The 26,383-nt window shown below is 42.6% G+C and overlaps 3 protein-coding genes across 4 annotated transcripts in view; all 3 read right to left on the bottom strand.

Moving 5' to 3' along the window:
• LOC145994371 (uncharacterized) overlaps positions 1-26,383 on the bottom strand; it is a 947,129-nt gene that overhangs the window by 455,508 nt on the left and 465,238 nt on the right. For both annotated transcript variants that reach the window (XM_083130485.1, XM_083130492.1), the window contains exon 2: positions 16,438-16,510. The gene's annotated coding sequence lies outside the window, so the exon portion shown is untranslated. The remainder of the gene's footprint in view (positions 1-16,437; positions 16,511-26,383) is intronic.
• LOC146003553 (uncharacterized) lies at positions 19,634-20,695 on the bottom strand. The gene has a single exon (XM_083141884.1). It carries the CDS (start codon positions 20,693-20,695, stop codon positions 19,634-19,636), a length of 1,062 nt encoding a protein of 353 aa, XP_082998010.1.
• Positions 21,152-24,847, bottom strand: LOC146003636 (uncharacterized). The gene has a single exon (XM_083142003.1). It carries the CDS (start codon positions 24,845-24,847, stop codon positions 21,152-21,154), a length of 3,696 nt encoding a protein of 1,231 aa, XP_082998129.1.

The following is a 26,383-nucleotide window of genomic DNA, read 5'->3' on the forward strand; positions in this document are numbered from 1 at the left end:
CTATCATCATCGCAGATTTCGAGGCCTTCCTCAAACCCCTGTCCACTTGCGATCCCGATCCCGAAGTTTCCTCCACCACCCCTTACCAACTCCACGAGGCCTCGAGTTATGCCTACGTTGTGGTGCGACGAGACCAGCACATCGCCCCCGAGTCCTACGTGTACCGTGGTCCTGATGCAGCCAAACACTTCCTCAAAAGGATGGTTGTGGAAGCCAACGAGATAGGGAAGGTATTGTCGACCCCCAAGTCTATACTCCCACTGTCCCCCGACGATCAACGTAGACACGACGAGGCCATCGCTTGCCCTGTCTGCGTCAAGGAGTACACTGCCAAAAACCATAAAGTCCGACACCACGATCACTTTAACGGTAGGTATGTTGGTCCTTGGTGCAACAAATGCAACCGCTTGGCCCGGGACCCGCGTTTTATTCCGATCTTCTTCCACAATGGCTCGGGGTACGACTTTCACCACCTGATCAAGCATCTTGGGTACGACGACATGCGAATCAACGTTCTCGCCGAGAACGAGGAGCGTTACATCAGTGTGAGCAAATGGCTTCAAATCCCAGAATTACGCTCTACCGTCGAGCTTCGCTTCCTCGACTCCCTGAGGTTCCTCTCGGCTAGCCTCGATGCCCTGGCGAAAAAGCTCAGCGACGGGCAAATGCTTATTACCTCTGCGAATTTTTCAAACTTGGACGCCAGTCTCTTCAGGCGTAAAGGGGTATACCCCTACGAATACGTCACAGACCCTGCCAAGTTCGCAGAGACGTCGCTACCTCCCCAGGCGAAGTTCTACAGTCAGTTACGAGGCTCGAACATCACCGACGAAGAATACCACCACGCCCAGTCCATGTGGCGCGAGCTGGGTTGTCGAACTCTCGGGGACTACCACGACGCGTACCTCAAACTTGATGTGACGCTCCTCGCCGACGTGTTCCAGGCGTTTCGTGCAACTGCGAAGACCATCTACAAGCTGGATCCCGCCTACTTCTATAGCCTCCCCGGACTGGCGTGGTCAGCCATGTTTCTGGTGACGAAGATCGAGCTTGAGCTTCTTTCGGACGTGGACATGATGCTGTTTGTAGAACGTGCCGTGCGGGGTGGAATGGTCCAGGTGTCGCAACGGCACGCACGCGCCAACAACCATCACATGGCTACTGGCTACGACTCCACCCAACCGTCGAGCTACATCATGTACACGGACGTGAATAACTTGTACGGGTACTCCATGATGCAGCCACTCCCCTTTAGAGGGTTCGAGTGGGCCGATCCTTCCAAATTCGACATCGAAAGCTTCGACGATTCGGAACATGGGTTCTTCGCCGAGGTGGACCTTGAGTTCTCCGAGGAGCTGCAGGATTTGTTCTGCGATCTCCCCCCTGCACCCGAGTTCAAGTGTCCACCCGATTCTAACCAGACGAAGCTTGTCATGGATTTCAAACCCAAGAAGAAATACGTTCTTCACTACCAGAATCTCGGGTGGTTGATACGGCGAGGGGTCACAGTCCACGCAGTTCACCGCATCCTCAAGTTCGAACATTCTTCATGGTTGCGTCCATATATCGAGCTCAACACTGAACGCCGCACCACAGCCACGTCCGAGTTTGATAAGGATTTTTTCAAGCTCATGAATAATGCGGTGTTTGGCAAGACCATGGAGAATGTACGGAATTACGTGGACATAAAATTGGTGACGAGGAAAGAGCGGTGTCGTCAACTTGTTGCAAGTCCATTATTCAAGTCTCGAACAATCTACAACGAGCAGCTGGCTCTGATTCACATGAAGCAACGTGAGGTGAAGCTCAACAAACCCATCTACGTTGGAGCCACTGTTCTGGATCTGAGCAAGCTCCACATGTTCGAGACGTACTACGACACATTACGTCCACACTATGGCCACAACATCTCGCTTCTCTACACGGACACGGACAGCTTGGTGTACCACGTTCGCACAGCCAACGCATACGGGGATATAGCCACAGATCCATCTTTTGTGAACCTCTTCGACACCTCGGGCTATCCCCAGCCGAACCGGTACAGTATCCTGGCTCACAACAAAAAGGTGCCCGGCAAACTCAAAGATGAGAAGGAGGGAGACGTGATTCTTGAGTTTGCAGGTCTTCGCGCCAAAGCCTATACCATCAAAGCCGAGGGCAGCGTTATCAAGAAGGCCAAGGGTGTCGGCAGACAGGTGGTTCGGGAGCATCTCATATTCGAGGACTTCGTGGATTGCCTCAAGACCGGGTCGTCGGTTCTAAGAGCAGAACAGCGCATCCAGAGCGTCGACCATGTGTTGACCACCAACAAAGTGAGGAAGATTGCCCTGGATCCCAACGACGACAAGAGGTGCGTTCTCCAATGTGGAATCCACACACTGCCGTGGGGGCACTATCGCTTAGCAGAAAGCAAAACCTGCAACATGTGCCCATCTTCAACAGAAGATTCATAAAAAGCAAAACAAAAAAAAAAAAAAAAAAAAAAAAACACTGACAGTCATTACAAAAAACTTTGACCGTATTTTAAATAACCAGCATAATATGAATCTTTTTGGTTTCCGAAAACAAAGCAACATGGAGACTGTACACCACACGACGACAGATCATGAATTTCTACCTTCCATGTTAACTAAACTCAGCGGTCTACTGGTTGTTCACCTTAACAGCATTTGGACGAAATTGGATGACGATGTGGGCAAGATGTTTTACGTCTTCAACAACAATTTACATTTTTACAAAATTCCGATCGATGGAAAACTTCAAATCACCGTGAATCCGGAAAACGTAGGCGAAATCAAAATATCTACCGGCAAGAACATTTTTCGAATCAAGCACGACAAGATGCTTTCTAACATTACGTACGATGTTTCTGCAGGAGATTACCTGTACGTCGAACTCCTAGGGGATTACGACAAACTCATTCCTCTCTTCGTAGAATTACGAATCGTCTATCCTATTATAAATAACCGTTAACCAAAATGCCTAACGATATTTTCGGCAACACTAAGCGTGTAGACCATGCAGAAGAGATTCTTATGTTGGATGTCCGAATTAAAAAGTTGAGGAGCGATTTGATCGCTTTGCAGGAGACCTTAAACAAAAGTTTAGAGTCGGAGATCGCTACGCTCCAAACGCAATGTCTCGACCCTATTTTGAAAATCGATTCCGAACTGAAAACGCTCATAAAAAATTATGTGGACGTACCTTCTTACGACAACGTTCAAAATATACAGTTGAGCGTGGATAAGCTTCAAAATGATTTGGCCAAATTACAGCAATTTCAATCGAAAAATGAAGATTTGGAAAAATTAAAACTCGAAATCGAAGAACGAACTTCGGCAATAGAAAAGAATTTTTCTGAACTTCAAACCGTTGTGAAGGATATTGATGTAGAACGTTTGCATGTTGTTGTTTCCAAATTACAAGAAGAATTCGCCGGCACATTGGAAGAAATTAAATCCAAGTTGCAGATTTTGGAAGATACCATGACGAACCTACCATCGTCGGACGAACTGCAGGTCATCGGCAAAAGCGTCGCGAACATAAAAATTCAATTGGAAGCCTATCAAGATTTCGAACACATTCAAACCACCATCGCCACGCTTCAGGCGTCTCTGGAGTTGATCAACGAAGAAATTAAAAATATTCACGCTGAAGCTAGTGCGTTGACAAGCATTCAAGACACGTTAAGCACGGTCCAGCAGAAGATGGAATATTTGGAAAATTTGAACGTCGAATCGAACCTTGCTCATTTTCATCACGCGCTGGACAACATACAGGCCGACTTGGAATCGTTACGGACGAGCGTACCTTCGAGCGAAGATTTGGAAAAATTGAAAACAGCCGTGACGGCACTATCCGAATCGAGCGACATCAAAAGTTCGTTAAGCGATCTCGAGAGTAGGGTGGCCAATCTCCCCACCTCCAAAGAATTGCACGCTTTGAAAAGGAACATATCACGTATGCTGAAACGACTGGAAACGGAAACGGCGAACGTGGAACAGATTCGAGACGAACTTGCTTCGCTGGTGTCGACGTTGCCCACTTCGCAGAGCGTCGCCGACCTTCACACGCAGTTTACCGAGATGCGAAGCATCGTGAACGATCTTACCGAGAAAAGTTCGAAATTAAATCAAGTCGAGAACCTTCAGAGTATTGTCGTCAACATCAGAGATCAAGTTGGAGTGCTGGAATCCACGCAGGAATCGACGCTGGCCTCTTTCGGTGCCAAGCTGCAAGAGCTCAACGAAAACTTCAAGCAGTTGAACGTGGAAGTGAAAATCAAACCCTCGTTTTCTACAGTAACGAATACCATAGCCGAACATTTGTTGCCCTTACAAAATACACTGGGACAGCTTCACAGCAACCTCGTTAGCGTCGATACTAAATTCGCTAAACTGCATTCTCTGCAAGCCATCGAAATTAACAGCATACCCAATCAACAGAGAATCTCCACTTTCGTCGAAGGAAACAAACTGTACATGTTACATCCATATCATCCGTACTACAAGTTTCTCCTCGATGGCACGATTCAGATAAATGAATTTTCGTACTGGTCTCACGGCAGAAAAGCTAGCGTTCCCACCATGACCTTGATATCGAATCGTGGTGTCCAGAAAGCAGGAAACATTCCTCTGGCACGTTGGAACGAAACGCGCAACATATATGAAATACACGAAGACGAAGATCTCACCGTTTTTGACGTAAGTGCCGGCGATAAGCTGATCATTCAAAACACGAGCGAAGTGCCACCCTCTTTGAATCCCATCACACTGGTGCTTCTCTTCAAACGTAATCTCTAAAAATGTCTAGGCAAGCCATCGTCGAAGAATTGCATAAACCTGCACGCCGCAACTACGAACGTTTGGCGGTGGTGACCAAGGGAATCGACGACCTCTGGCAAAGTGACCTCGTGGAGATGAGCAGCGGCAATTTGAAAAACATACATAAATTGAACAAAGGCAACAAGTACCTCCTTACCGTCATAGACACATTTTCGAAATTCGCATGGGCTCTACCTTTGAAGGCCAAAACGGGAACGTGCGTCACGGAAGCATTCAAGACAATTTTTCGCGAAAGCGGCAGACGGCCACGGTTTTTGCAAACAGACAACGGTAAAGAATTTTACAATGCCGTATTCCAAAAGTTTATTCAAAAACATGACATTCGACATTATTCAACTTTCAGTCACATCAAAGCCAGCATCGTGGAAAGATTTAATCGAACCTTGAAAACACACATGTGGAAACAATTCACGCTTCGGGGAAATTACAAATGGGTCGATATCCTGCCGGAACTCGTCGGCACCTATAATGATACGGTACACAGAACCATAGGCATGAAGCCAGCTGACGTTACCAAGTCCGACGAGCAGCGTTTAATTTCTTCAGTTTACTGTCCAAAGTACACTCCCACGACTACCAAGAAGTCAAAATTCAAAATTGGAGACCAGGTGAGGATCAGCAAATTCAAACGCACCTTCGAGAAGGGGTTCACAAAAAATTGGAGCACAGAACTTTTTACGGTGGTTCGAGTTTTACCCGGAAACCGACACACGTATATAATAAAAGATAGTAGCGGCGAGATTTTGAAAGGAAGATTTTACGAAGAGGAACTCTCTAAAACGAAACATCCCGACACGTACCTCATCGAGAAAGTATTGCGTAAGAGAGGCGACAAACTATTGGTGAAATGGCTGGGGCTTCCGGAAAAGAGTTGGATCGACGCGAACGAAGTGATTCTATGAGTGCGTGGAATGTCGTGAAACGTCTACCGGATTCGGAAAGTCAAACGAAGAAAAGAAACGGCGAGTTGCTTCCCGACAGCATCCGCTGTCTAATCGTAGGCCCTTCAGGGTGTGGGAAAACGACACTGCTCGTGGACAATTTTCTCCTCGCACCGAATTGGTTAGATTGGAAGAACCGGCACCTCTACGTGTTCTCGAAAAGTCTCGAACAAGCGAAATACCAGCAACTGATGAAACTGTACGATGGTCTGGACATTCCAACTTTCGCATCTGAAATAAAACCACTCGACGATTGTCGTGAAAATTCAGTCGTTGTGTTCGACGATGTCATCTTGGAAAATCAAAATGAAATTCGCAACTTTTTCACGCAAGGTCGTCACAAAGGAATGGATTGCTTCTTCCTAGCTCAAACGTTTTCCAAAATTCCAAAACAGTTAGTACGCGACAACGCTAATTTCATATGTTTGTTTCGTCAAGATCACACCAACCTCAAGCACGCGTACGATGACTACGTAGGCGGAGACATGAACTACAATCAATTTTCGGAATGCTGCTCCCACTGTTGGAACAGTGACGATTTCGGATTCGCGACGATCGACATGACGAGGAAACCCAACGATGGAAAATACAGAAACAAAATCAACGACTTTCTAAACGTTGCAACGTTGTGAGCAACGACGTGTATAAATAACGCTATGACGAAACGAAAAATCGAAGACGAAAATCTCAAGTTGCGAAACTACCTCGCGAAACGTTTCAAAGGTTGGAAATCCGAGAATCGCGGATTCTACGAAGAGAAGAAACGTCAAGATCAACCTGTGATCGATGCCATCAGCGATCTAGGTAAAGAAATTAAAGGCGTCACGGAACAAAATAAAAATTTGATCAACGAACTTGTACCACTTGCAGCTAAAAGTTACACCGTACCCACGCCTATTTCGAGCATTCCTTCGACACCATTCGAACTGAAGGACGTACCGGCACGACGTCGAGCCATAGGTAGCACGCCGTCGTCTTTGGATAAAATCGAGTTGGGACCTTTGGCACGAGACTACCTGAGCACGGGCAAGTTCGACAAGGATGAAGTGTTTGGATTGTATCCGAGCATGGAGAGTAACGAAGGTGGTGGTGTGGTTTGGAAGATTGGAAAATCGAAAGTTACCTTCGAAGGTAACGACATTAAAATTAATTTAGGCGACAAGGATAGTTGGAACAGGTATCCGGGTACGGTGGGACTGTGGGAACTCGTTGCCAAAAAGCAGCCGAAGGATTACACCGACGAAGATTACCAGAGTTACAAGGAAATTTTGATCATGACGGATGCCTTATACCAAAACAACGACGCTACACAGAATAGGGTGAAATCAAGCAGCGGCGAGAAGTACAGGAATCTCATCAAGCCGATATGGAACCAGGTGAAAACAGGCAGCGGCGTCAAACTCTACAACACCCTGCCCAAAGAGTTTGTGTGGGTGGACGACGTGCGCAAGCTCATAGACAGGTTGTTGGTTATTGCAGGAGAGGAGAATGCAGGCAATCGTAATTTCTACAACGAGAAGGTTGGCATCGTGGACATGATCAGCACGAAACTTTCCAACTTCATCGTGAACGACGACAAGGGCATAGGGTACCTCATTAAAATCATCAACACGCTGCCTCCGAGATTCTGGAACGTTGCCGAAGGAAAAGGACTCGTGAACGACATCATCAACAAGTTACCTTTCGAGATGCACCTACCTGGCTACCAGTACTGCGGACCAGGTACCAAACTCGAGAAAAGATTGGAGAGAGGAGACAAGGGTGTGAATCCGTTGGACGCCGCATGCAAAGATCACGACATCGCTTACAACACCACTCGCTCCGATCTGGATGCACGTCACGAAGCAGACAGAAAGTTAGAGCACGCAGCTTTCGAAAGATTCGTTAGCAGAGACGCTTCGCTGGGAGAAAGAGTTGCAGCACTGGGCACCACCATCGCCATGAACACGAAACAAAAACTTGGGTGGGGTATATAAATAACACTACAGTAAAAAAAAAAACATCATGTCTGGTATAACCGACTTGCCACACGAACTACTGTGTAAAATATTCAAACATGCAGTAAACGGAGATTGTGAGGATATAAGAAAACTTTTGATCATAGCGAGATCAACGCCGCAATTTCGCATCCCTTGTGAAATGGCTGTCAAGGATTATCTTCGGGAAATTAGCGGCACGAGGTGCGGCGATCTCGACACTCTTTTTTCAGCCGCAGGGGAAAAATTAAACAATAGGTTAGATGAACTGCACGAGGCGAGGCAGGGGAGAAGACGATTCACAGATGATTGGCATAAGTCGAAACAAGAGACGGAAGATATCATCACGCACATCATCGCGTTTTCCGAAGCACAAACTTTCTTCCTCTAACACAGACGAAAAAAATCTTCGATACAAAAATCTCGTAAAAAAAAAATATATATAAAATAACACACATCGTGAAAAAAATTAAATTTCTCTAACACTGAAAATTTCTCTTCAATATGACGACTGAAAAAATGAGTGACCTCCAAGCATTAAAACAAATGCTAAATTTGTCAGTAGAGTATGTAAAAATTCAGGAATTGGAAGTCGACAAACCTTACACGATAACTTCCGGTTCAATTGTTTCTACCCAGTATGGTCCCAAGGCGCGTCTGTTGCTCAACGCACAATACAGTCTATTTTTACCAGATCGATACGCTAACATGTTATCCGACGAGAAGCTAGCTATTTTAATCGAGAACAAAACTCAAATCGTGTACAAGGGTACAAAAGAACTTCTTGGTAAGAAAACAAAGCACGTAATAGAATTTGTGTAACAACTCTACGTGGAGTATATCCTTGAAAAAAAAATTACACGGAACAAAAAAAATCTCAGAACATTTATATATAAATAACATACCGAAAAAAAATTACACAAAACAAAAACAATCTCAGAACATATATATAAATAACATACCGTGAAGATAACATATAGAGCATCAACATGAAGCCCAAGGGTGTCGTGTACCAGATACCATACTCCAATCTGAAAAATCTAGGTGCCCTCGATGGTTTACTCACCAAGAAACAACGCGAGAAGAAATGTTCTTGCTTGACAAAAGGACACGGAATGAAATTACTTCTCAGCACACCTCAATTGAGACGCTTGCAGCGTTCGCGAAAACAGCAAAAGATCGGAGGTTTCATATTCAGCATCCCAGCCATCCTGGCAGCATTAGGGGCCGTTGGAAGTTTGGCTGGCGGTAGCGCCGCCATCGCAAAAACCGTCATCGACTCGAAGAAGAACAAGGCAGAATTGGAAGAACAGAAACGTCACAACCTGGCTATGGAAAAAAAGGGGAAAGGTATAACCAAAAAACAAAAAAGCAACCTCGATGCTTTGAAAAAATATAAAAAAAGAAGAAGCCCTGTCCAACTTCGATATTGAATCTCTGATCGAACTGTTGGGAATAAAAAACTTCAGGGGTGTTTTCATGTCCGATTCTCTACCCTCTGCTGTGAAGAAAAAAGAGTATGGCGTGGTCAACCTGGACAGTTACAAAAATCGTGGTACACATTGGATATGCTACCTCAAAATTGACGATAACAATGCATTTGTTTTCGATTCGTTCGGTGGCACACCACCTGCCAGGTTGGTGAAGTATCTCAGTGTTGCCAACCTCTACTACAATGACAAACGCATCCAGGGTTTCACCGATGTTAACTGCGGCCACCTATGCCTTTCCGTTCTCGCATACATGTCTAAAATAAATAACCCGTCGGTGGAAGATTTCCAGAAAGCATTGTGGAACCTAGAACACGATGGGCGTGTTCCATCTCACGAGCGAATCTTCGATCCTGAAACTCACGCTGCACGATGACATCGTCTATCCTAAATCCGTAGCTCTGCGTGCATTCTACAGCATGTACCTCATACCTAACGTCACGCAGCACAACAACAAAATTAGCGTCGGAAGCGAACACATCGTCGTCACGCCAGGCCAATACAATCTTTCCACTTTGCAAGCTCAGTTACCCAAAGGCACGTACCTTTCTCAAAATTCGGTCACGCACAGAGTGGAAATCCTATCGGCGACGGAAACCATAAACCTGGGTACCATGGGAGAACTTTTAGGTTTCGAGAACGACACCAAACTCGAAGCTGGCATCAAACACACGGCAACCAACATTCCTAAATTTCTAGCCATAGAAACTCTGAACGTTCACTGTAACGTGGCAGAAGGCATGATCACGAAATCCTCGGACGGATTGTTAGGAAGTCACAAGCAGACGGGAATCATAGCCACGTTCAAACCCAGTTCCGAATTCATGGAACCGATCATCTACACACCCTCTTCGCCGATCTATTTTCCAGTATGCCGCAACCGCATAGACGACATAGAGTTGGTGGTGACAAACGAGAAAGGAGACGTGGTGGATTTCGCAGGTGCCACTACGACGGCCATCGTGGAGATCAACGTATAATAAATAACACGCATAGTAAAAATGGAACAAATCGAAAGTTACGAATTGCAATCTTTTCCTCCCAACCGCCGTACGTTCGCCAATTTGAACGAAGCGAACAGGGAGATCGAATACGACGTGGACGTAGGGGATGGGTTCGTTCATCCTCACAGAGCGGACCTCTACCTTCAATTCAACGTGGTGAAGAAGGAAAGCGGAGACGCGTTTCCACCCAATGCAAATTTGATACTCGTTGACAACTTCGTGCCTCACCTGTTCTCGCAGGTGGAGGTGAGGAAACACAACACCGTCATAGACAGAATAGACTATCCAGGCATCACGTCGACGGCAGTGGGAACATTGAAATTATCCAAAACAGACGCAGCATACTACCAGGCGGGAGGATTCGAAGCAGGGACCAAAATATCGACGACAAGTCACACGGTGCTTTTTCCCATGCGTCTGCTGCCGGGATTCTTCTCGGACTACAAGGAGATCATGTGGAAGGGAGGATTGCGCGTCACGTTTCGAAGAGCAGCCAACGACAACAACGCACTGATGCGATACACCAACTTGAACGCCGACGGCACGCCGATAGCCAACACATTACCTGAAGCAGCCAAGTGCGTCATCCGGAGCATGGAATTGAGAATGCCGATCGTGGAATATGAAACAAACTACGCCCTCAAGTACAAAGCGGAGATCTTGAAAAATCCGCAGGTGTCGATTCACTTTCACGGTTACCAGTGTGTGCAAAAGATGGCGTCGGGAAGTCACATGGAATTCGACGTGACGACACAGTTCAACAACATACAGTTCGACATGCCAGATTTCGTCGTAGTGCTCTTTCAGACCGGGCGCGATAACAACCAGGAAAAAGATTCCAGCAAGTTCGACAACTGCAAGATCAAGAACATTTATCTGAAAAATGGACGCAACGAAGTGTTCCCGCGCGAGAATTACAACCTCGACATGACCAAAGATGATTACCTCAAACTTTACGAAGCTTACACGGCTTACAAACGCGTGACCGAGGGGAGCGTGGACATGTACTACACGCCCAGCGAATTCAAAACCCGCAGACCCATGTTCGTCATCAACACATCTAAGAGAAAGCAGGTGGTGGTCAACGATCGAACCAACATCAAGGTCGTCTGCGAGTTCAACAGTGCGTTGCCCGAGGATACCGTATGCAGTGTCATCCTGGTTGCCGAGAAGTCCTTCGTCCACGACGTGAAGAACGAGAGGGTCACAGAACAGTTTTAACAAGTTTTTAACATCTTTTCTTGCACAATAAGAAATTTTTGTACTAGCACAATCAGTTTCAATAACACAATACGAAAATTTCACTAGTTCAAAATCAGTTACAATATCATTTTCATTAGTTATGAGTTACAATATTTTTTTCTCATCAGTTTTTGCACTATAGCACAAGACAATCAGAATTTTTACACAAAAATTTTGTTGTTGTTGTACATGAGAAAATTAACAATAAAATTCTTTTTATCGTTTCAGATGCTGTCGAACATCAAAAAACACATACACATACACACACTAGAAAAAAAAAAACATGCAACTTTATTTGTAACACACACACATACATTCTCCATCTTCATCAAAAAAATATTATAATAAACATAATTATTATTATCTATATCTCACAATAAAACTCTATATCCAAAAATATTACAACATCAAAATAACACTAGAGTCGTTAGTACACGTTACATGCATTACGGAGGTCCTCTGTAGAGTTTCATAGAAGTTTGGGGGGGAAAAAAAAACACGTGAAACTCTACAGAGGTGCGATTATCTAGAGTCGCAGCCGTTAGAACCTTTTTGGGTTGGGCACCACGCACCCTGGCGGGGTTAGGGGCCAGGCATCCTAAAAAACACAATAAATATTGTATGCAATACGAAAATAATAAAGGCGCCAGCGCGCGCACGTGTGTGTGTGCGGCACATCGTGTTCGCGAGAGAGGTAGGTTTGCAAAAATCATATACATAAACATTTGGCCCCCCCCCCCAAAGAAAATTACGATAAGGCGCATTTGCTCACCACTGCTACCGGTTACAAGTCTTTCTCTTTTTATCTTACAGCAACATTGGCATCTCTATTTTTTTAGTTGTAAGTGGGTTGTCAACACCAGTTAATGCTATACACACGCACACACATACTGTGTTGGCATCCATCCATCTCTTTTACGGCAGTATATATTTGTTGCCGGCTCTCTTGCCCAGTGTATGTTACGCCAGTATATAAATTGGCTAAGCCCTTGTCAAGTAAAAAAAGCTGTAGGTAAATATTAGCAACATTGTCGGTTGTTTAACTCTTCCCTCTCTTTCCTCTCTTTTTTTTTTGTAAAAAACTATGGCAAACCAGTAGGTTGGCAAATTGTTTTATGTACTGTGGCAAGCCTCAAGCAAAATTGCCAGCTTTAGGTTAGATTAGACCAAAAAAAAACCTTGGTAACTTTTCGAGTAAAGTGGCAACACTGCAAAGCAAGCCTCAAGCAAGATTGCCAGCTCCATGCTTTAGGTTAGGTTAGACTCAAAAACCTTGGTGATTTTTTCGAGTGAGGAGTTGGCAACACTGCGAGGTTAACATACACCCAAAAAGCTACGCCAAGTTGGCAACACTGCGAGGTTAACATACACCCAAAAAGCTACGCCGAGTTGGCAACACTGCGAGGTTAACATACACCCAAAAAGCTACGCCGAGTTGGCAACACTGTGAGGTTAACACACCCAAAAAGCTACGCCGAGTTGGCAACACATGTACACTCACACACACTAAAAAATTATACACCATAAAAGGCTACGCCGAGTTGGCAACACTGCTAGTGACGTTAACATACACTGTAAAAGGCTACGCCTCACTCGAGATGACAGTAAGAGGGAGGCAGCCTTATAGCAAAATGTCGTAAGTCATTTCAAATGTAGGTCAAAAAAACGAGTTAGCATAAAAAATAGCTTAAAAAGTGATGCCAGAGCTTTTTTCTGTCCATTTTTCTCTCATTGTAGGTTAGTTTAGCGCGTAAAAGGGCGTAAAATAAAAAGTAGGTCAAAGGGCTGGTCCAGGACGTTGGGTTTCACCTACTACTCACAATACGAAAAATAATAAAAGGCACCAGCGCGCGCACGTGTGTATAGCACATCATGCATGGCAAGCCTCAAGCAGTGTTGCCAACTCCTTGCTTTAGGTTAGGTTAGACCCAAAAAAAAAAACCTTGGTGATTTTTTCGAGTGAGGAGTTGGCAACACTGCGAGAAAATGGAGCTCATGCCTTACGAGAGAAATCCATTAAGGTGAGCTCCACCGAGCTCCACTTTCGGTTGGTGAACCCGGGACACTGTACTACTCCCAACATTGGATCTACTGTAGCCTGAATAAGAACGCCAAGGTGCGAGCCCATTGACCTGGATAATAACTGCAACGGTACGAGTTCATTGGGTCTAAGAAGAACTGAAACAATGCGAGCACATTGGCTTGAATAAGAACTGAAACGGTATGAGTCCATTGGGTCGTAGAAGAACAGAAATAATCCAAGCCCATTGGCCTGAATAAGAACTTCAACGGTACGAGTCCATTGGGCCGAAGAACTGAAACAATGCGAGCCCATTGGCTTGAATAAGAACTAAAACGCTATGAGTCCATTGGGTCGTAGAAGAACTGAAACAATGCGAGCCCATTGGCTTGAATAAGAACTGAAACGGTACGTGTCCATTGGGTTGAAGAAGAACTGAAACAATGCGAGCCCATTGGCTTGAATAAGAACTGAAACGGTACGAGTCCATTGGGTCGAAGAAGAACTGAAACAATCCGAGCCCATTGGCTTGAATAAGAACTGCAACGGTACGAGTTCATTGGGTCGAAGAAGAACTGAAACAATCCGAGCCCATTGGCTTGAATAAGAACTGAAACGGTACGAGTACATTGGGTCGAAGAAGAACTGAAACAATCCGAGCACATTGGCTTGAATAAGAACTGCAACGGTACGAGTTCATTGGGTCGAAGAAGAACTGAAACAATGCGAGCCCATTGGCTTGAATAAGAACTGAAACGGTACGAGTCCATTGGGTCGAAGAAGAACTGAAACAATCCGAGCCCATTGGCTTGAATAAGAACTGCAACGGTACGAGTTCATTGGGTCGAAGAAGAACTGAAACAATGCGAGCCCATTGGCTTGAATAAGAACTGAAACGGTATGAGTCCATTGGGTCGTAGAAGAACAGAAATAATCCAAGCCCATTGGCTTGAATAACAACTACAACGGTACGAGTCCATTGGGCCGAAGAAATGAAACAATGCGAGCCCATTGGCTTGAATAAGAACTGAAACGGTACGAGTCCATTGGGTCGAAGAAGAACTGAAACAATCCGAGCCCATTGGCTTGAATAACAACTGCAACGGTACGAGTCCATTGGGTCGAAGTAGAACTGAAACAATGTGAGCTCATTGGCTTGAATAAGAACCAAAACAATGCGAGCCCATTGGCTTGAATAAGAAATGAAACGGTATGAGCCCATTGGGTCGTAGAAGAACTGAAACAATCCGAGCCCATTGGCTTGAATTAGAACTGCAACGGTACGAGTCCATTGGGCCGAAGAAGAACTGAAACAGTGCGAGACCATTTGCCTGAATAAGAGCTGCAATGGTGCGAGTCCTTTAGTCTGAATATGAACGCGAACGTGAAATTCCCTTGGAATGAATAAGAACGCCAACGTGCGAGTCCCTTGGTCTCAATAACAACGCTAACGTGGGCATGACATGAATAGAACTTGAATGATAAGCCCTCTGTCATAAAACCTTTTGGCATTAATAAAAATGTATTTACACGCATTGTTGGGCTACGATTCGCAGAAAATAGGACAGGGTGTCGAATTAATGTTTTCAGGAGAAAATCTGTCATATCTTATTTTGCGAGGTCTACTTGCGTAGCTGTCTTTCACATCGTCAAAGTATATTTTTGCATAGAATTCAACAGATTGCCTTCCCAATCTTGAAAACTATCAGTCAATTCGAGGATGCGCTACAGCAAATACCATCCCAAAATGCGACAGGAAGAAAAGAAAACTTTGAAACAGAAGATTACGGGAGGAAAAGAGTTTTTTTTTCTTTCATTCTATATTAAGGATGATCCTTTCCGGAATCGGAGAAGAAGAATTGGGGAAGGAAGGATTTGGAGGGAAGGAGGGAAGAACGCATGTTGCTGTCTTCCATTTCGCAACTCGCAGCCCATTTTCTTTAATCCGCCGCTAATCCGGGTCCTTTGTATCGATTCGGGAGCAACGGAAGGAATTCTCAATAACCCGGGACTCGGGCTGCGAATTCCCCCCCCCCCCTCAACCCTTCTCTTAATGTGCAAATAATATCGCGCTGAGAATTTTTGCCGTTTCCAGGAACCCGATACGTCACAAGGAGCCGAAGCATCTTTCTTAAAAGCTTGCAGCTTGCGGTTCATCTACAGTATAATTAAACACTGTTCTCTAAGGTTGAAGCAAATTCACACATTAGCAACCTAATAATAACTTAAGCTCTGGTGTACCTAAACACGAAGGTTATTACCGCAGTGGCATAACTCTTCCATCTGTCTCTATCTTGGGAAAGATAAAGTCACTCTTTATCATCATTACCAATTTCTGTCATGTCCATCTCAATATTGTCATTACGTTTTCGTCTTGACCCACGGGTCTCTTACCATTACGTTTCCCAAGTATCCTGTGAACCTTCTCTCCTCTCCCATACGTCTAACATGGTCACGTGCCGAAGTCTTCTAAATTATTGTAATAGTATCAGGGGATGAATATAGATTATGAGACTCAGTATTGCGTAATATTCTCCAGTCGCTTATTGCTTCATCTCCAAATGTCTGAGATCTTGTTTATGCAAACTAACTTAAGTTTAAGAGAACGTTTCACATTCATTCAAGACTACAGTCAACGTTACTCTAAACTTTATATTCTTACTTCACGGAATATATTCCCGATTCATCCTTTACATCGATTTAGGCTACATTACCAACATGGCCAATGAAACACGTTGTTATTCACCTTTCGGTATCAAAATTCAACACATATGAAATGATCCAACTTTATTCTACAAATATTCGTTATTGATATTGCACTTCTCCAAAAAATATTAACCATATAAATCAAACTTTCATAAATAGGTATAATGGTCACAATAACAAAAAAACTAAAGTAGTAAATAATAGAAATACTTACAAGTTACTCCGATCGAAATACAAGTATCAACAACACAGATTGCCAGCTCCTTAGTTGAGAATGGTCCAAAATCCTACAAGAAAGAAAAACTGCTGTAATATGCAGTATATGCAGATATATACAGATAGATAAATAAATAGAAATACAGAGATAGGTAGGTAGATAGATAGATAAATACAGTGCATAATTGTGTTAATACTGAAATTATTTTGGTAAATGCACGTGGTGACTTTCATACACTGACAATATGGAATACGTGTAGCATTTGCGATAACAAATTACTTAATTTTCGCTACGCGTAGAAAATGATCAGCAGATTTAAAGTTGAAATTATGTTGATTTAAGTATCGAACTGTATACAGTGCTCAGATGGTTCGAACCTAAAACTAAGTAAGTAAAGTTTTGCTAAGAGACAGTTTGAGGTGCTAAGTGTCGTGTGCATCTCTTTTTCCCTTTCTCTCTTCTTTCCTCCTCTTCTCTCTCTTTCGCATCTCTTGTCCCCCCTCTCTCTCTCTCAGGTGGGGGAAAACTCTCTCTCTCTCTATCTTCCTCCTTCTCTTACTATATTTCGTGTGCCGGGAATAGAGCAGAGGATCCCTCCTTCTAAGAGAGAAAGAAAGGGAGTAACCCTCCCTCTCTTGTTTTCTTCTTCCCTTTCTCGCTATATACCTTTGTTGTTTCTAAGGGCAGAGAGGAAGGAAGAGAGAGAGAGAGAGAGAGAGAGAGAGAGAGAGAGAGAGAGAGAGAGAGAGAGAGAGAGAAGAGTTCTCTACTTTTCTTCATCTATCTCTGGGGGCTCCTCTTTCCTCCCTCTCAAGAGAGAGAGTGAGAGAAAGGAAAGGAAAGGAAAGGAAAAAGAGAGTATCTCTTTCTCTCTTTATCTGCTTCTCTAGCTCCTTCTCATCTTTCTTTCATTCTCCCAGTTTCTCATTTCTCTCGATTCCCCACTTATTTTTCGTTCTTCCTCTCTTCACTATCTTTCTCTTATTTTTCTACCTTTTTCGCTTTCCTAATCTCCTTCTTTATTTTCTTCTCTCAGAGTATACACTGCAACAAAACTCATATAAAATAGATAACATATTAACTACTACCATGTATGTTTCAGTTTTCGATTGAACTTGTATTCAGACGCTCAGCAATCAATTGAAATAACCCAAATCTCAAACTGTATAATAAAGCGGAACTTGCTAGTTAAAATGCGGCTGCTGTTACTGGAGACGACCAATTCTCACCGTACCCACTCGCCGTCTAAATGGTTGCGGTCCGACAACTTCGAACTTGCACTAATTAGCTTCGAGGTACAACAGGTCCCCGATCGCTTGCTCGCCGATGTTTGCGATAATAAAAATGCACAAACGATGTTCAGGGAGCTTCCAATCGAAGTCTTCAGCGCTTGAAAACCACTGACGTACGGAAGACAAAACTTCTCGACGCTCAGCGAGCCTCATGTTTCCGCTAATGTTCGAAGTTACGAACCACTTCTCGTAATGTAAATTTTCCTATTAGTCTTCAACTCCTCGATGACTCTATTTCAGACAAGAAATGGTGGGAATTCAGCACTGTTATTGAGGACTGGAGCACACGAAATTCCCATTGAAAGCGGATAGAGGATATATGACAAATATTGCCATAAGGGTTATCAGTTTTGGTATGTTTACGTGTGTGAGGCAAACTTAAGATAATAATTTCATGTTCCGCAGGTATAATCGCCTATGCAAAAAAAAAGGTAAATTGTTCCCTGTGCTTATCACCACGCCATGATCCGGTCGTGAGTGGGGGTGATATGATCAGCATCACGCCCCTGACTGCCTTTACCCCCCAGGATGAGAAAATATTAATGATAGATGGAGCTGGAATGCTCATTACTCTCCGCTTCTGTTATTACGTGAAAATGTCGGTAGATGGCATTGGCTTTTATACACGTAAAATCGAAAATACTAAAGTTGTGTCTTATTTGGTAGATTGTTGAAATGTCAAAATTAAATTTAAGGTTAATTAATCCTCAGTGTTACCTATTTCGATCTTAAATTGAACAAGCAGTAAATTTCTCAACTTATGCATTAAGTTTCGTATAAGGGGTACGCAACGGGACACTTCGGATAAAAGTTGATTTGACTAGGTTCTGCAATCTGCACATGAATAAGGATGCAAATTGTATACAACATATTACATTTTTATGCTTCTGCAAAATATAGTTGTTAATGGATATTAGGGTTATAGGTATACGTAGGGATCCTTGATACACTCACAAATGTTAATTTTTAAGAAGTGCATTCTGTAGTCTGCCAGATGGGCGAGGGACAAATGTGGAGTATAAAGGAGTGAAAGGAAAAACGCGGTTCCCGGAAGAAAGATGGAAGAGAAGCCGAATGTGGGATCATTGCACGGAAGGAGAAAAGTTTTGGTTTCGGCGGTTGCAGGAATTGTGATGGTTCATAGTGGATTGTACTACACATGGGAAGCTTTCGTGCATAGTTTAACGCAAGCGTCAGATTTGATACGCCAGCCGGTTGACTGGTAATACATTATACGAGGTATGAAAGTGACAGTCCCTGAACTCCCCATCACGCCATGGAGGTAAGCAGTATATTTTCCTCAAGTGTATCATGAGCTCATGTCCATGTCTACATTTGGTAGATCTACTTTTCGTCGCAATAAGTACGTATAGCATGCTTGCGTGTGCACCGTGTGATGCGCTGGATACCGGGAAACGCTCGTTATGATCAACGTGGCTTAAACGAAATGGCGGGCGACGCCATTGCAGTGAAAATCTAATTTTCAGCATAAGGAGGACAGGAAATCAATCTAAAATACTTTGTAGTATTGCCAGTTAGCGTATATGTTAAGGAACATTGCTCATTTACCAGTTTCAATACGTGGAATAGTGCATTTCTGCGTTCATTCTTAAGTCAAGGTCACATGACCTTATTTGGTATGCTTGTACGTTGTTAAAAACGAAACACCAATATAAGTAAATTAAGGTTTAATCTCACACACAGTCAACCAGTACATAACATTTCTCTTGCTAGTCACAGAATAATAATCCCGCAAAAAAATACACAGAATATTCACCTCAAAAAACATGCACAGAATCATCATATCAAGCAAATACACAGATTACTGTTTTTCTATTTCTAACATTCTCCCACCTAGAGTCACGCAAAGACAATTAGTGACTCTACACAATCAATAGTGTTCATAACATGAGTTGTACCAACAAACTCAGCTTCTGTGGAGGCTTCACTCTTCTTCCCAGTCGAGTGGTGGTGACTCTCGGAGCACATTCCTTTTCAGGTACTGTCTTTTCCTCAGTTTTCTTCATTTTGGGTACTTTGGGCAACTCACTTGACTGAATTTCCAAGGGAAAAACACGCTGTAGTGGTCTCATCATAATTCCCGTTGCAGTCCTCAGCCTTACGAGACGTACTTCACCATCACGTCCAGGTATCAGCTCCACAATGCGTGCTAAAGGCCAGTCCAGACGTTTAGAATTGTCATTACCAACAAGAACCACTTCGCCAACCTTCACTTCTCTGCAAGAACTTTTAGCATTCCAATGCTGCACTAACTGACCCAAGTATTCACTGCGAAATCTACTTCTTAGTGTCTCACGAATTCTTTGACAATACTTCCACCGTTTATGTAGATTTACCTTCTGTATCTCATCGAGGTCAGGCACGCCTACTTCTCTGACCTGTTGTAGAAACATGGAGGGCGTCAAGGACTCAAGGTCTGAATTATCTTCTGATATGTAGGTTAGTGGTCGAGCATTCATGACAGCTTCACAATCACATAGCACCGTGATAAATTCCTCATAGGTCAGTGAAGCTTTCCCTAAAATTTTTCTCAATAGTTGCTTCATGAGTCTGATCAAACGCTCCCACCATCCATCCCACCAGGCAGCTGTGGGTGGATTGAATCTCCACTCAATGCGTTTGATTGTTGCAAAAGCAACTACATCTTCCCATTCTAGCTTGCTCAACAAATTTTCAGTGCCTACAAAGTTCGTCCCATTGTCACTGTAAACAACTAGTGGTCTACCTCGTCGAGCAATGAATCTTCGAAATGACTGAATAAAATCTCCAGATGATAAGCCAGAAGTTAACTCTAAATGTACAGCTCTATAAACAGCACAAGTAAATATACAAATCCAAGCCTTTTCTCCACTTTGAAGTATAACAGGTCCAGCTAGATCCACTCCTGTTATTTCGAATACTGCTGCATCTCTGACTCGATGTTCAGGTAAAGACACCGGCATTACTTCCATTCTTTTAGCATTATGTCTCCGACAAATCACACAACCCTTCACTACAGAACGAATAGTTTTCCTGCCTTTCAATATCCAAAACTGTTCTCTAAGAATACTCATCAGACCTTGTACACCTGCATGACAAGCTTCAATATGTTTATAATAAATAAGCCTCTTCACAATTGGATGTGAGCTTGGCAAGACAGCCGGACACCGAAATGTTTCTTTATCTGTAAGCTCTAGGATTTTAGTTTTCAGTCTTATGATTTGTTCCTTGTCTTGAAATGGACACAAAGATTTCAGCTTCTTGTCTTCCACTCCGACATAAGAATCTCTTTGTACAAGGCGAATAACTACCTTTTCAGCAGCATTTACTTCTTCTATTGACAATTCTGCTGTCCTATGGTTCTTTGGATGACGACAATTGAAAATGAATCTTCTGATCCACCCTATCAGTCGAACAATCTATTCATATCTGGAAAATCTGTGATAGTACCAGTCATCCCTTTCTTCAATATTAGCTAAACTAGATACAATTGTCTTCTTCTTCTCTTTGGCAATAATTTCTTCTTGACATGTATACCTTTGTTCAGGCCATTCGCTCTTAGCTTCTTTTAACCACAATGGACCTTCCCACCATTTTGATTCCATTAACCGTTTGGGTGAACACCCCCTCGAAGGAAGATCAGCACAGTTCATAATACCTGGTACATAATTCCAAGATTCTCTCTTACTCCTCGTTCTTATTTCACGCACACGATTTCCTACAAAGGTGTTCCACGGATCATTGCGTCTAATCCATGCAAGAACTGTAGTCGAATCTGTCCAAAAATTAATTGGTATGTCCCCAATGTCCAATGATTCGGTTACTGAAGCTGCTAATCTCACTCCAAGAAGAGCTGCCATCAATTCCAAGCGGGGTATGGTTAACTTCTTTATCGGAGCTACCCTTGATTTAGCTTGTACTAATTGCACCTTGACTTGTCCCTTATCAATGGTTCTCAAGAATACTACAGCTGCATATGCCTTTTCACTAGCATCACAGAACACATGCAAACTCCAATCTTCCAAACCTTCAGCAATCCACCTAGGAAATACAAGCCCTTTCAAATAATGTAATTCTTCAACCCACAGTCTGAATTTTCTTCCCATTTCTTCGGGCACTTCTTCATCCCAACTCAATTTTAACAACCATGTTTCTTGAAGAAGGATCTTTGGATACAATGTCACTGGAGAGGTAATTCCAATAGGGTCAAATATTCTGTTGGCAGTTGACAAAATAATTCTTTTGGAGACAACTTGAAACTTCATTCCTTGGAAACATTCCGGTCTCAATTCCAAATTATCTGTTCTTGTTTCCCATACCAAGCCTAATACAGATATTCTGTTATCTTCCGACAAGTTTCCTAGTGAGGTATACTCCCACCCTCGCAATTCAAATTTCGCATCTGCCATCAAATGATTAGCTTCTTCAATAAACTGGTGGAGTTCCTCTTCATTGTTCACACTAGTAACACAATTATCTACGTAAAAACTCTGCAACAGCTGTGCAATGATATCCTTGGAATAGCTGCAGCTCTCTTCATTACATTTTTTCAGAGCTTGCTTCAGATGGTGTTCAATTACTGCACACAATAAAAATGGGCTACAACTTACACCAAAAACAACTCGCTTGTGACGATAAACCTTTATGTCACCTTTCTCATCTATCCAAAGAAATCTCAAAAAATCACGGTCGCTTTTACATAAACTAATCTGCAGAAAAGCCTTCCTTATATCTGAGACGACTCCCAATTTGCGTAACCGAAAACGTGTCAGAATTGAAGGAATTATTTCAATCAAATTAATGCCTTTCTCTAAACACTGGTTCAACGAGTGATGCCCCTTTTCTCTTGCAGAAGCATCAAACACAGGGCGTATCCTGGTAGTCTCGCTGTTCAATTTTACAACATGTCTATGAGGTAAATAGTGTCCCTTGGTGTCTATCTCTTCAGATGAAACCTCCTCGACGATGCCTTCTTCTAGCCACTCATTGAAAACCTGACAATATTCTTCATAACAGTCATCTCTCTTCAGTTTTTCAACAAGTGTATCCAGTCTTCTTTTACACATTTCTAAATTACTAGGAAGATGTGGGTGTCCCTCCACCCATGGCATTTTTACCTCATACCTTCCTTCTTCGTCAATCGTCAGAGTTCGTTCAAAATAATCCATCACTGCCTCTTGAGCTTCAATTTTGGACTTCTTTTCTCCAGGATCAGTAATACCAAGAACATCTAATTTCCACAAGTCTGCAACCGAGGCTTCCTTACAAAACATTGAAGCTGCAATCATGGATGAAACTCTATGACTTTCATGTGCAGTAACTTTGCCCATTAGTATCCAACCAAGCAGTGTTTCCATTGCTACCAATCCACATTTTAGAGCAAACTTCTTGCCAGTGAAAATTTTACCAGCTATATCAGCACCAATTAAAACTTCTACTGGACCATTTTCTCTATCGGAAATTTTTACACCTATCCGTTTCAACTCTGCTAACCAAGGACCTTCAGTAACAGATGTTACACTGTCACAAATATTAGGCTGATCCATGGCTTCAAAATTGCAAGCATAATCACCTCTGATGCTAGTCAATCTGACACGATAGCAATTATGTTCATATGGTGCAGAAAGAATGCCACCAAAAAGTGCATGTGTGACATTTTCCCTTTTCACAACCTCATAATTCATTTCCTTTGCTGTAGATGTACAAATGTAGGATCGTTGCGAACCAGTATCAATGATTGCTCTTACATATTTTTCAGCACTTTGTCCTCTTATTTTCACAACTAATGTTTGCAGAAACGTTTCAACATGTTCATTATTCGTCAAAGAATTTTCAACAACCGTCTGTGACTTAGTCTGCTTCCCTGGAAAGACTGTTCCCTGCTTAGTCCTTTGACCAGAGCACATCACTTCAACATGCTGCCCCTTGCAAATCCTGCATTTTAATTTTACCCTACAGTTTCGACTAAGGTGGCCTTTTTTCAAACATCTGTAACACAACCCCTTTTCCCTAAGCATCTTAGCTTTTTCCGCAAAGGACCAACTGCGTGCCTTCACACACTCCTCACTAACATGCGAATCACCACAAAATAGACACTTTGAAGAATCCTCTTTGCAATTAATCAATTCAGCTGCCGTGGGTATAGATTCAGTACGACTACTACGTTCCTTCTTTCTCTTCAGATCAAACCCAGCTACAGCAAGTGCTATCTTTTCTTCATTTTCCACTTCTTTCTTCAGGAAAGACATTATTTCTTCCAGACGACTCTCCAATTTAGAATCGGTGGAATTTGCAGAACTTCTCTGCCACACTCGCAAAAATTCTTCTGGTAAACATGACTCAACAAGAGGGTATAACATTGCAGCACACTTGTCTGACGTTACTCCTAATGTACTTAATGCTCGTAACTGTGATTCCATTTTGTCATAAAGAACAGCTAGTTCCAACTTACTGTCACCATTTAAGTTGTGTAACACCAACTTCAAAAGTTCACGAAGATAAACTTCCACTAACACATCATCACGGCCGAAACGTGACTTAAGTCCTTCAATGACCTTGGGATAGTTTTCGTCACTGAGGGGAAAACTTTCTACAAATTGACGCGCTTTTGAACCCGGTACGGTAGCCTGTACAAGGTATTGGAATTTATCACAATCATCAATGCCCTCGTCCTTGTCAATTCGTTTGAATTGGCTCCAGAAGGGTAACCAGTTCTTCACGTTACCATCAAATTTTTTAAGTTCCACTACCGGTAATTTGATTTTTCGTTTGCAGTTTACCGATGTGTCACTAACTGCGTCACTACCATTGTTCAACACCTGCTTACTTAATAACTGTTCCACCATAGTCTTGATTCGATAAAAGTTACATGCATACTTATCTGCATTTTCTGCTTCGACGATCAAATCCTCTTCTTTGACATCGTCGTCCATCAACAAATCACTGTACTGTGTGTCCAGATCCTGCAATTTGCCGAATTTATCTTGCAACAAACGGAAATTACTCTGCACTTCCACCAAATCCGGGCAATCACCATTGCACGCCGCTTCAATGTTATTCGCTAAGCGCGTAAACGACGATCTCGTTACTGTTCTTAATTTACTTATCTTTTCCATGGCGTCTCAATCTTTGCCTTACACAAAGTCTCCCTGTCCTGTCACGGTCGCCAAATGTTAAAAACGAAACACCAATATAAGTAAATTAAGGTTTAATCTCACACACAGTCAACCAGTACATAACATTTCTCTTGCTAGTCACAGAATAATAATCCCGCAAAAAAATACACAGAATATTCACCTCAAAAAACATGCACAGAATCATCATATCAAGCAAATACACAGATTACTGTTTTTCTATTTCTAACATACGTGGTAGGGACAATACGAGCTGATGTGTTTCTCTGGCATCACAGTTACGCTCAAAAGAATTTGACTTTAGTTGATTTGATCGAGTTACCAAACCCCCACGTTATATTAGAAGCTAATGGGGTTTGTGTAACCTGTCTAATGTTATATTATGGTGGAAACACATGTTCAATGTGGATAACGTTTCCTATTGTTTTGGAAACAAGGAATATGAACATATGATGTAACCGGGTTCTGTTACCAAATATTCCTACCGGTGTAAATAAATAAGTGGGTATTTTTAAAGCTCAAAACTAGCTGTTCGTTACATGGAAAGGTAGATGTTGTTTATTTATCTTAGTATTACAAATGAGTCTATGATGCATAATGATCAGAATAAATGTAATCCATAATACTTCAGACAGAGTACCTTTGTTCCATGAATAAGCACCTACGTTACACAATATATTGTTGCATGTATCTATGTATTAATTACTGTACTTTCCTTTCAGGATGGGAAGTTTGTTTGTGCTCTGGTCATGAAACCTAACATGGTATTGCTTTTGAAATAAGGTTGACAGGCAATTTAGGGATAAAGTGGAGATTGTGAAACACCCTTTATCCACTTTTGTTCATTTATTAATTATTTATTAGAATAAGTTGCACATTCATATATACGAATATAATTCAATAGATGGGCAACAGTACCATGGGTAACATAGCACAAGTAATTATGGTGGTCATCTACATATTAATAGATAGATACATGTGTAATTAGCACATATAACTGCATTATTCAAAAGCTAATTGAATTTCTCCTCATATTTGTTTTTATTTTCATTCCTCTTAGTACATTTCATAATATAGTTGGTAATGCTCTGCTTAGTAAGTTCCTCTTCTGTAACCCTCCAATCAGCGCTTTCATCGCTACGAGGGGGTCACGCGGAAGTCCTTTGGGGAAGGTAGAATTTTAGTAAGTTGGTATTTTGGAAAAGTTGTATCAAAGTGCTGGGGCTTTCGTTACGTCATTGTGTGAGGCAGTTTCTCACCTCTGAAGTACCGTGATAGTTTCTAATGCATTTTAAAACATGTAAATAACCAAGATTTATAGAAATAAATAATTTTAGTCCTGCATTGCCTTAACAGCAGTTTGTAGTCAGGCTTGTTAAAAGTCCGGGAACACATAAATTCTAGTGGGTTCCACAACAGAACCGGAACCTTTTTTCTCGAACAATTTAAATTGTATTTATTCTTTTTAATACGGATCTTAGACAGGATTTAAATTGATCCGGAAAAAGAAAGGTTCCT

The sequence above is a fragment of the Lepisma saccharinum genome, chromosome 1 (genome assembly GCF_977018435.1).
Source record: "Lepisma saccharinum chromosome 1, izLepSacc3.1, whole genome shotgun sequence".
Classification (NCBI taxonomy): Eukaryota; Metazoa; Arthropoda; class Insecta; order Zygentoma; family Lepismatidae; genus Lepisma; species Lepisma saccharinum.

Excerpts from the sequence above, each read along its gene's own strand:
- LOC146003636 (XM_083142003.1), bottom strand. The coding sequence starts at position 24,847 with ATGGAAAAGATAAGTAAATTAAGAACAGTAACGAGATCGTCGTTTACG.
- LOC146003553 (XM_083141884.1), bottom strand. The coding sequence starts at position 20,695 with ATGCCGGTGTCTTTACCTGAACATCGAGTCAGAGATGCAGCAGTATTC.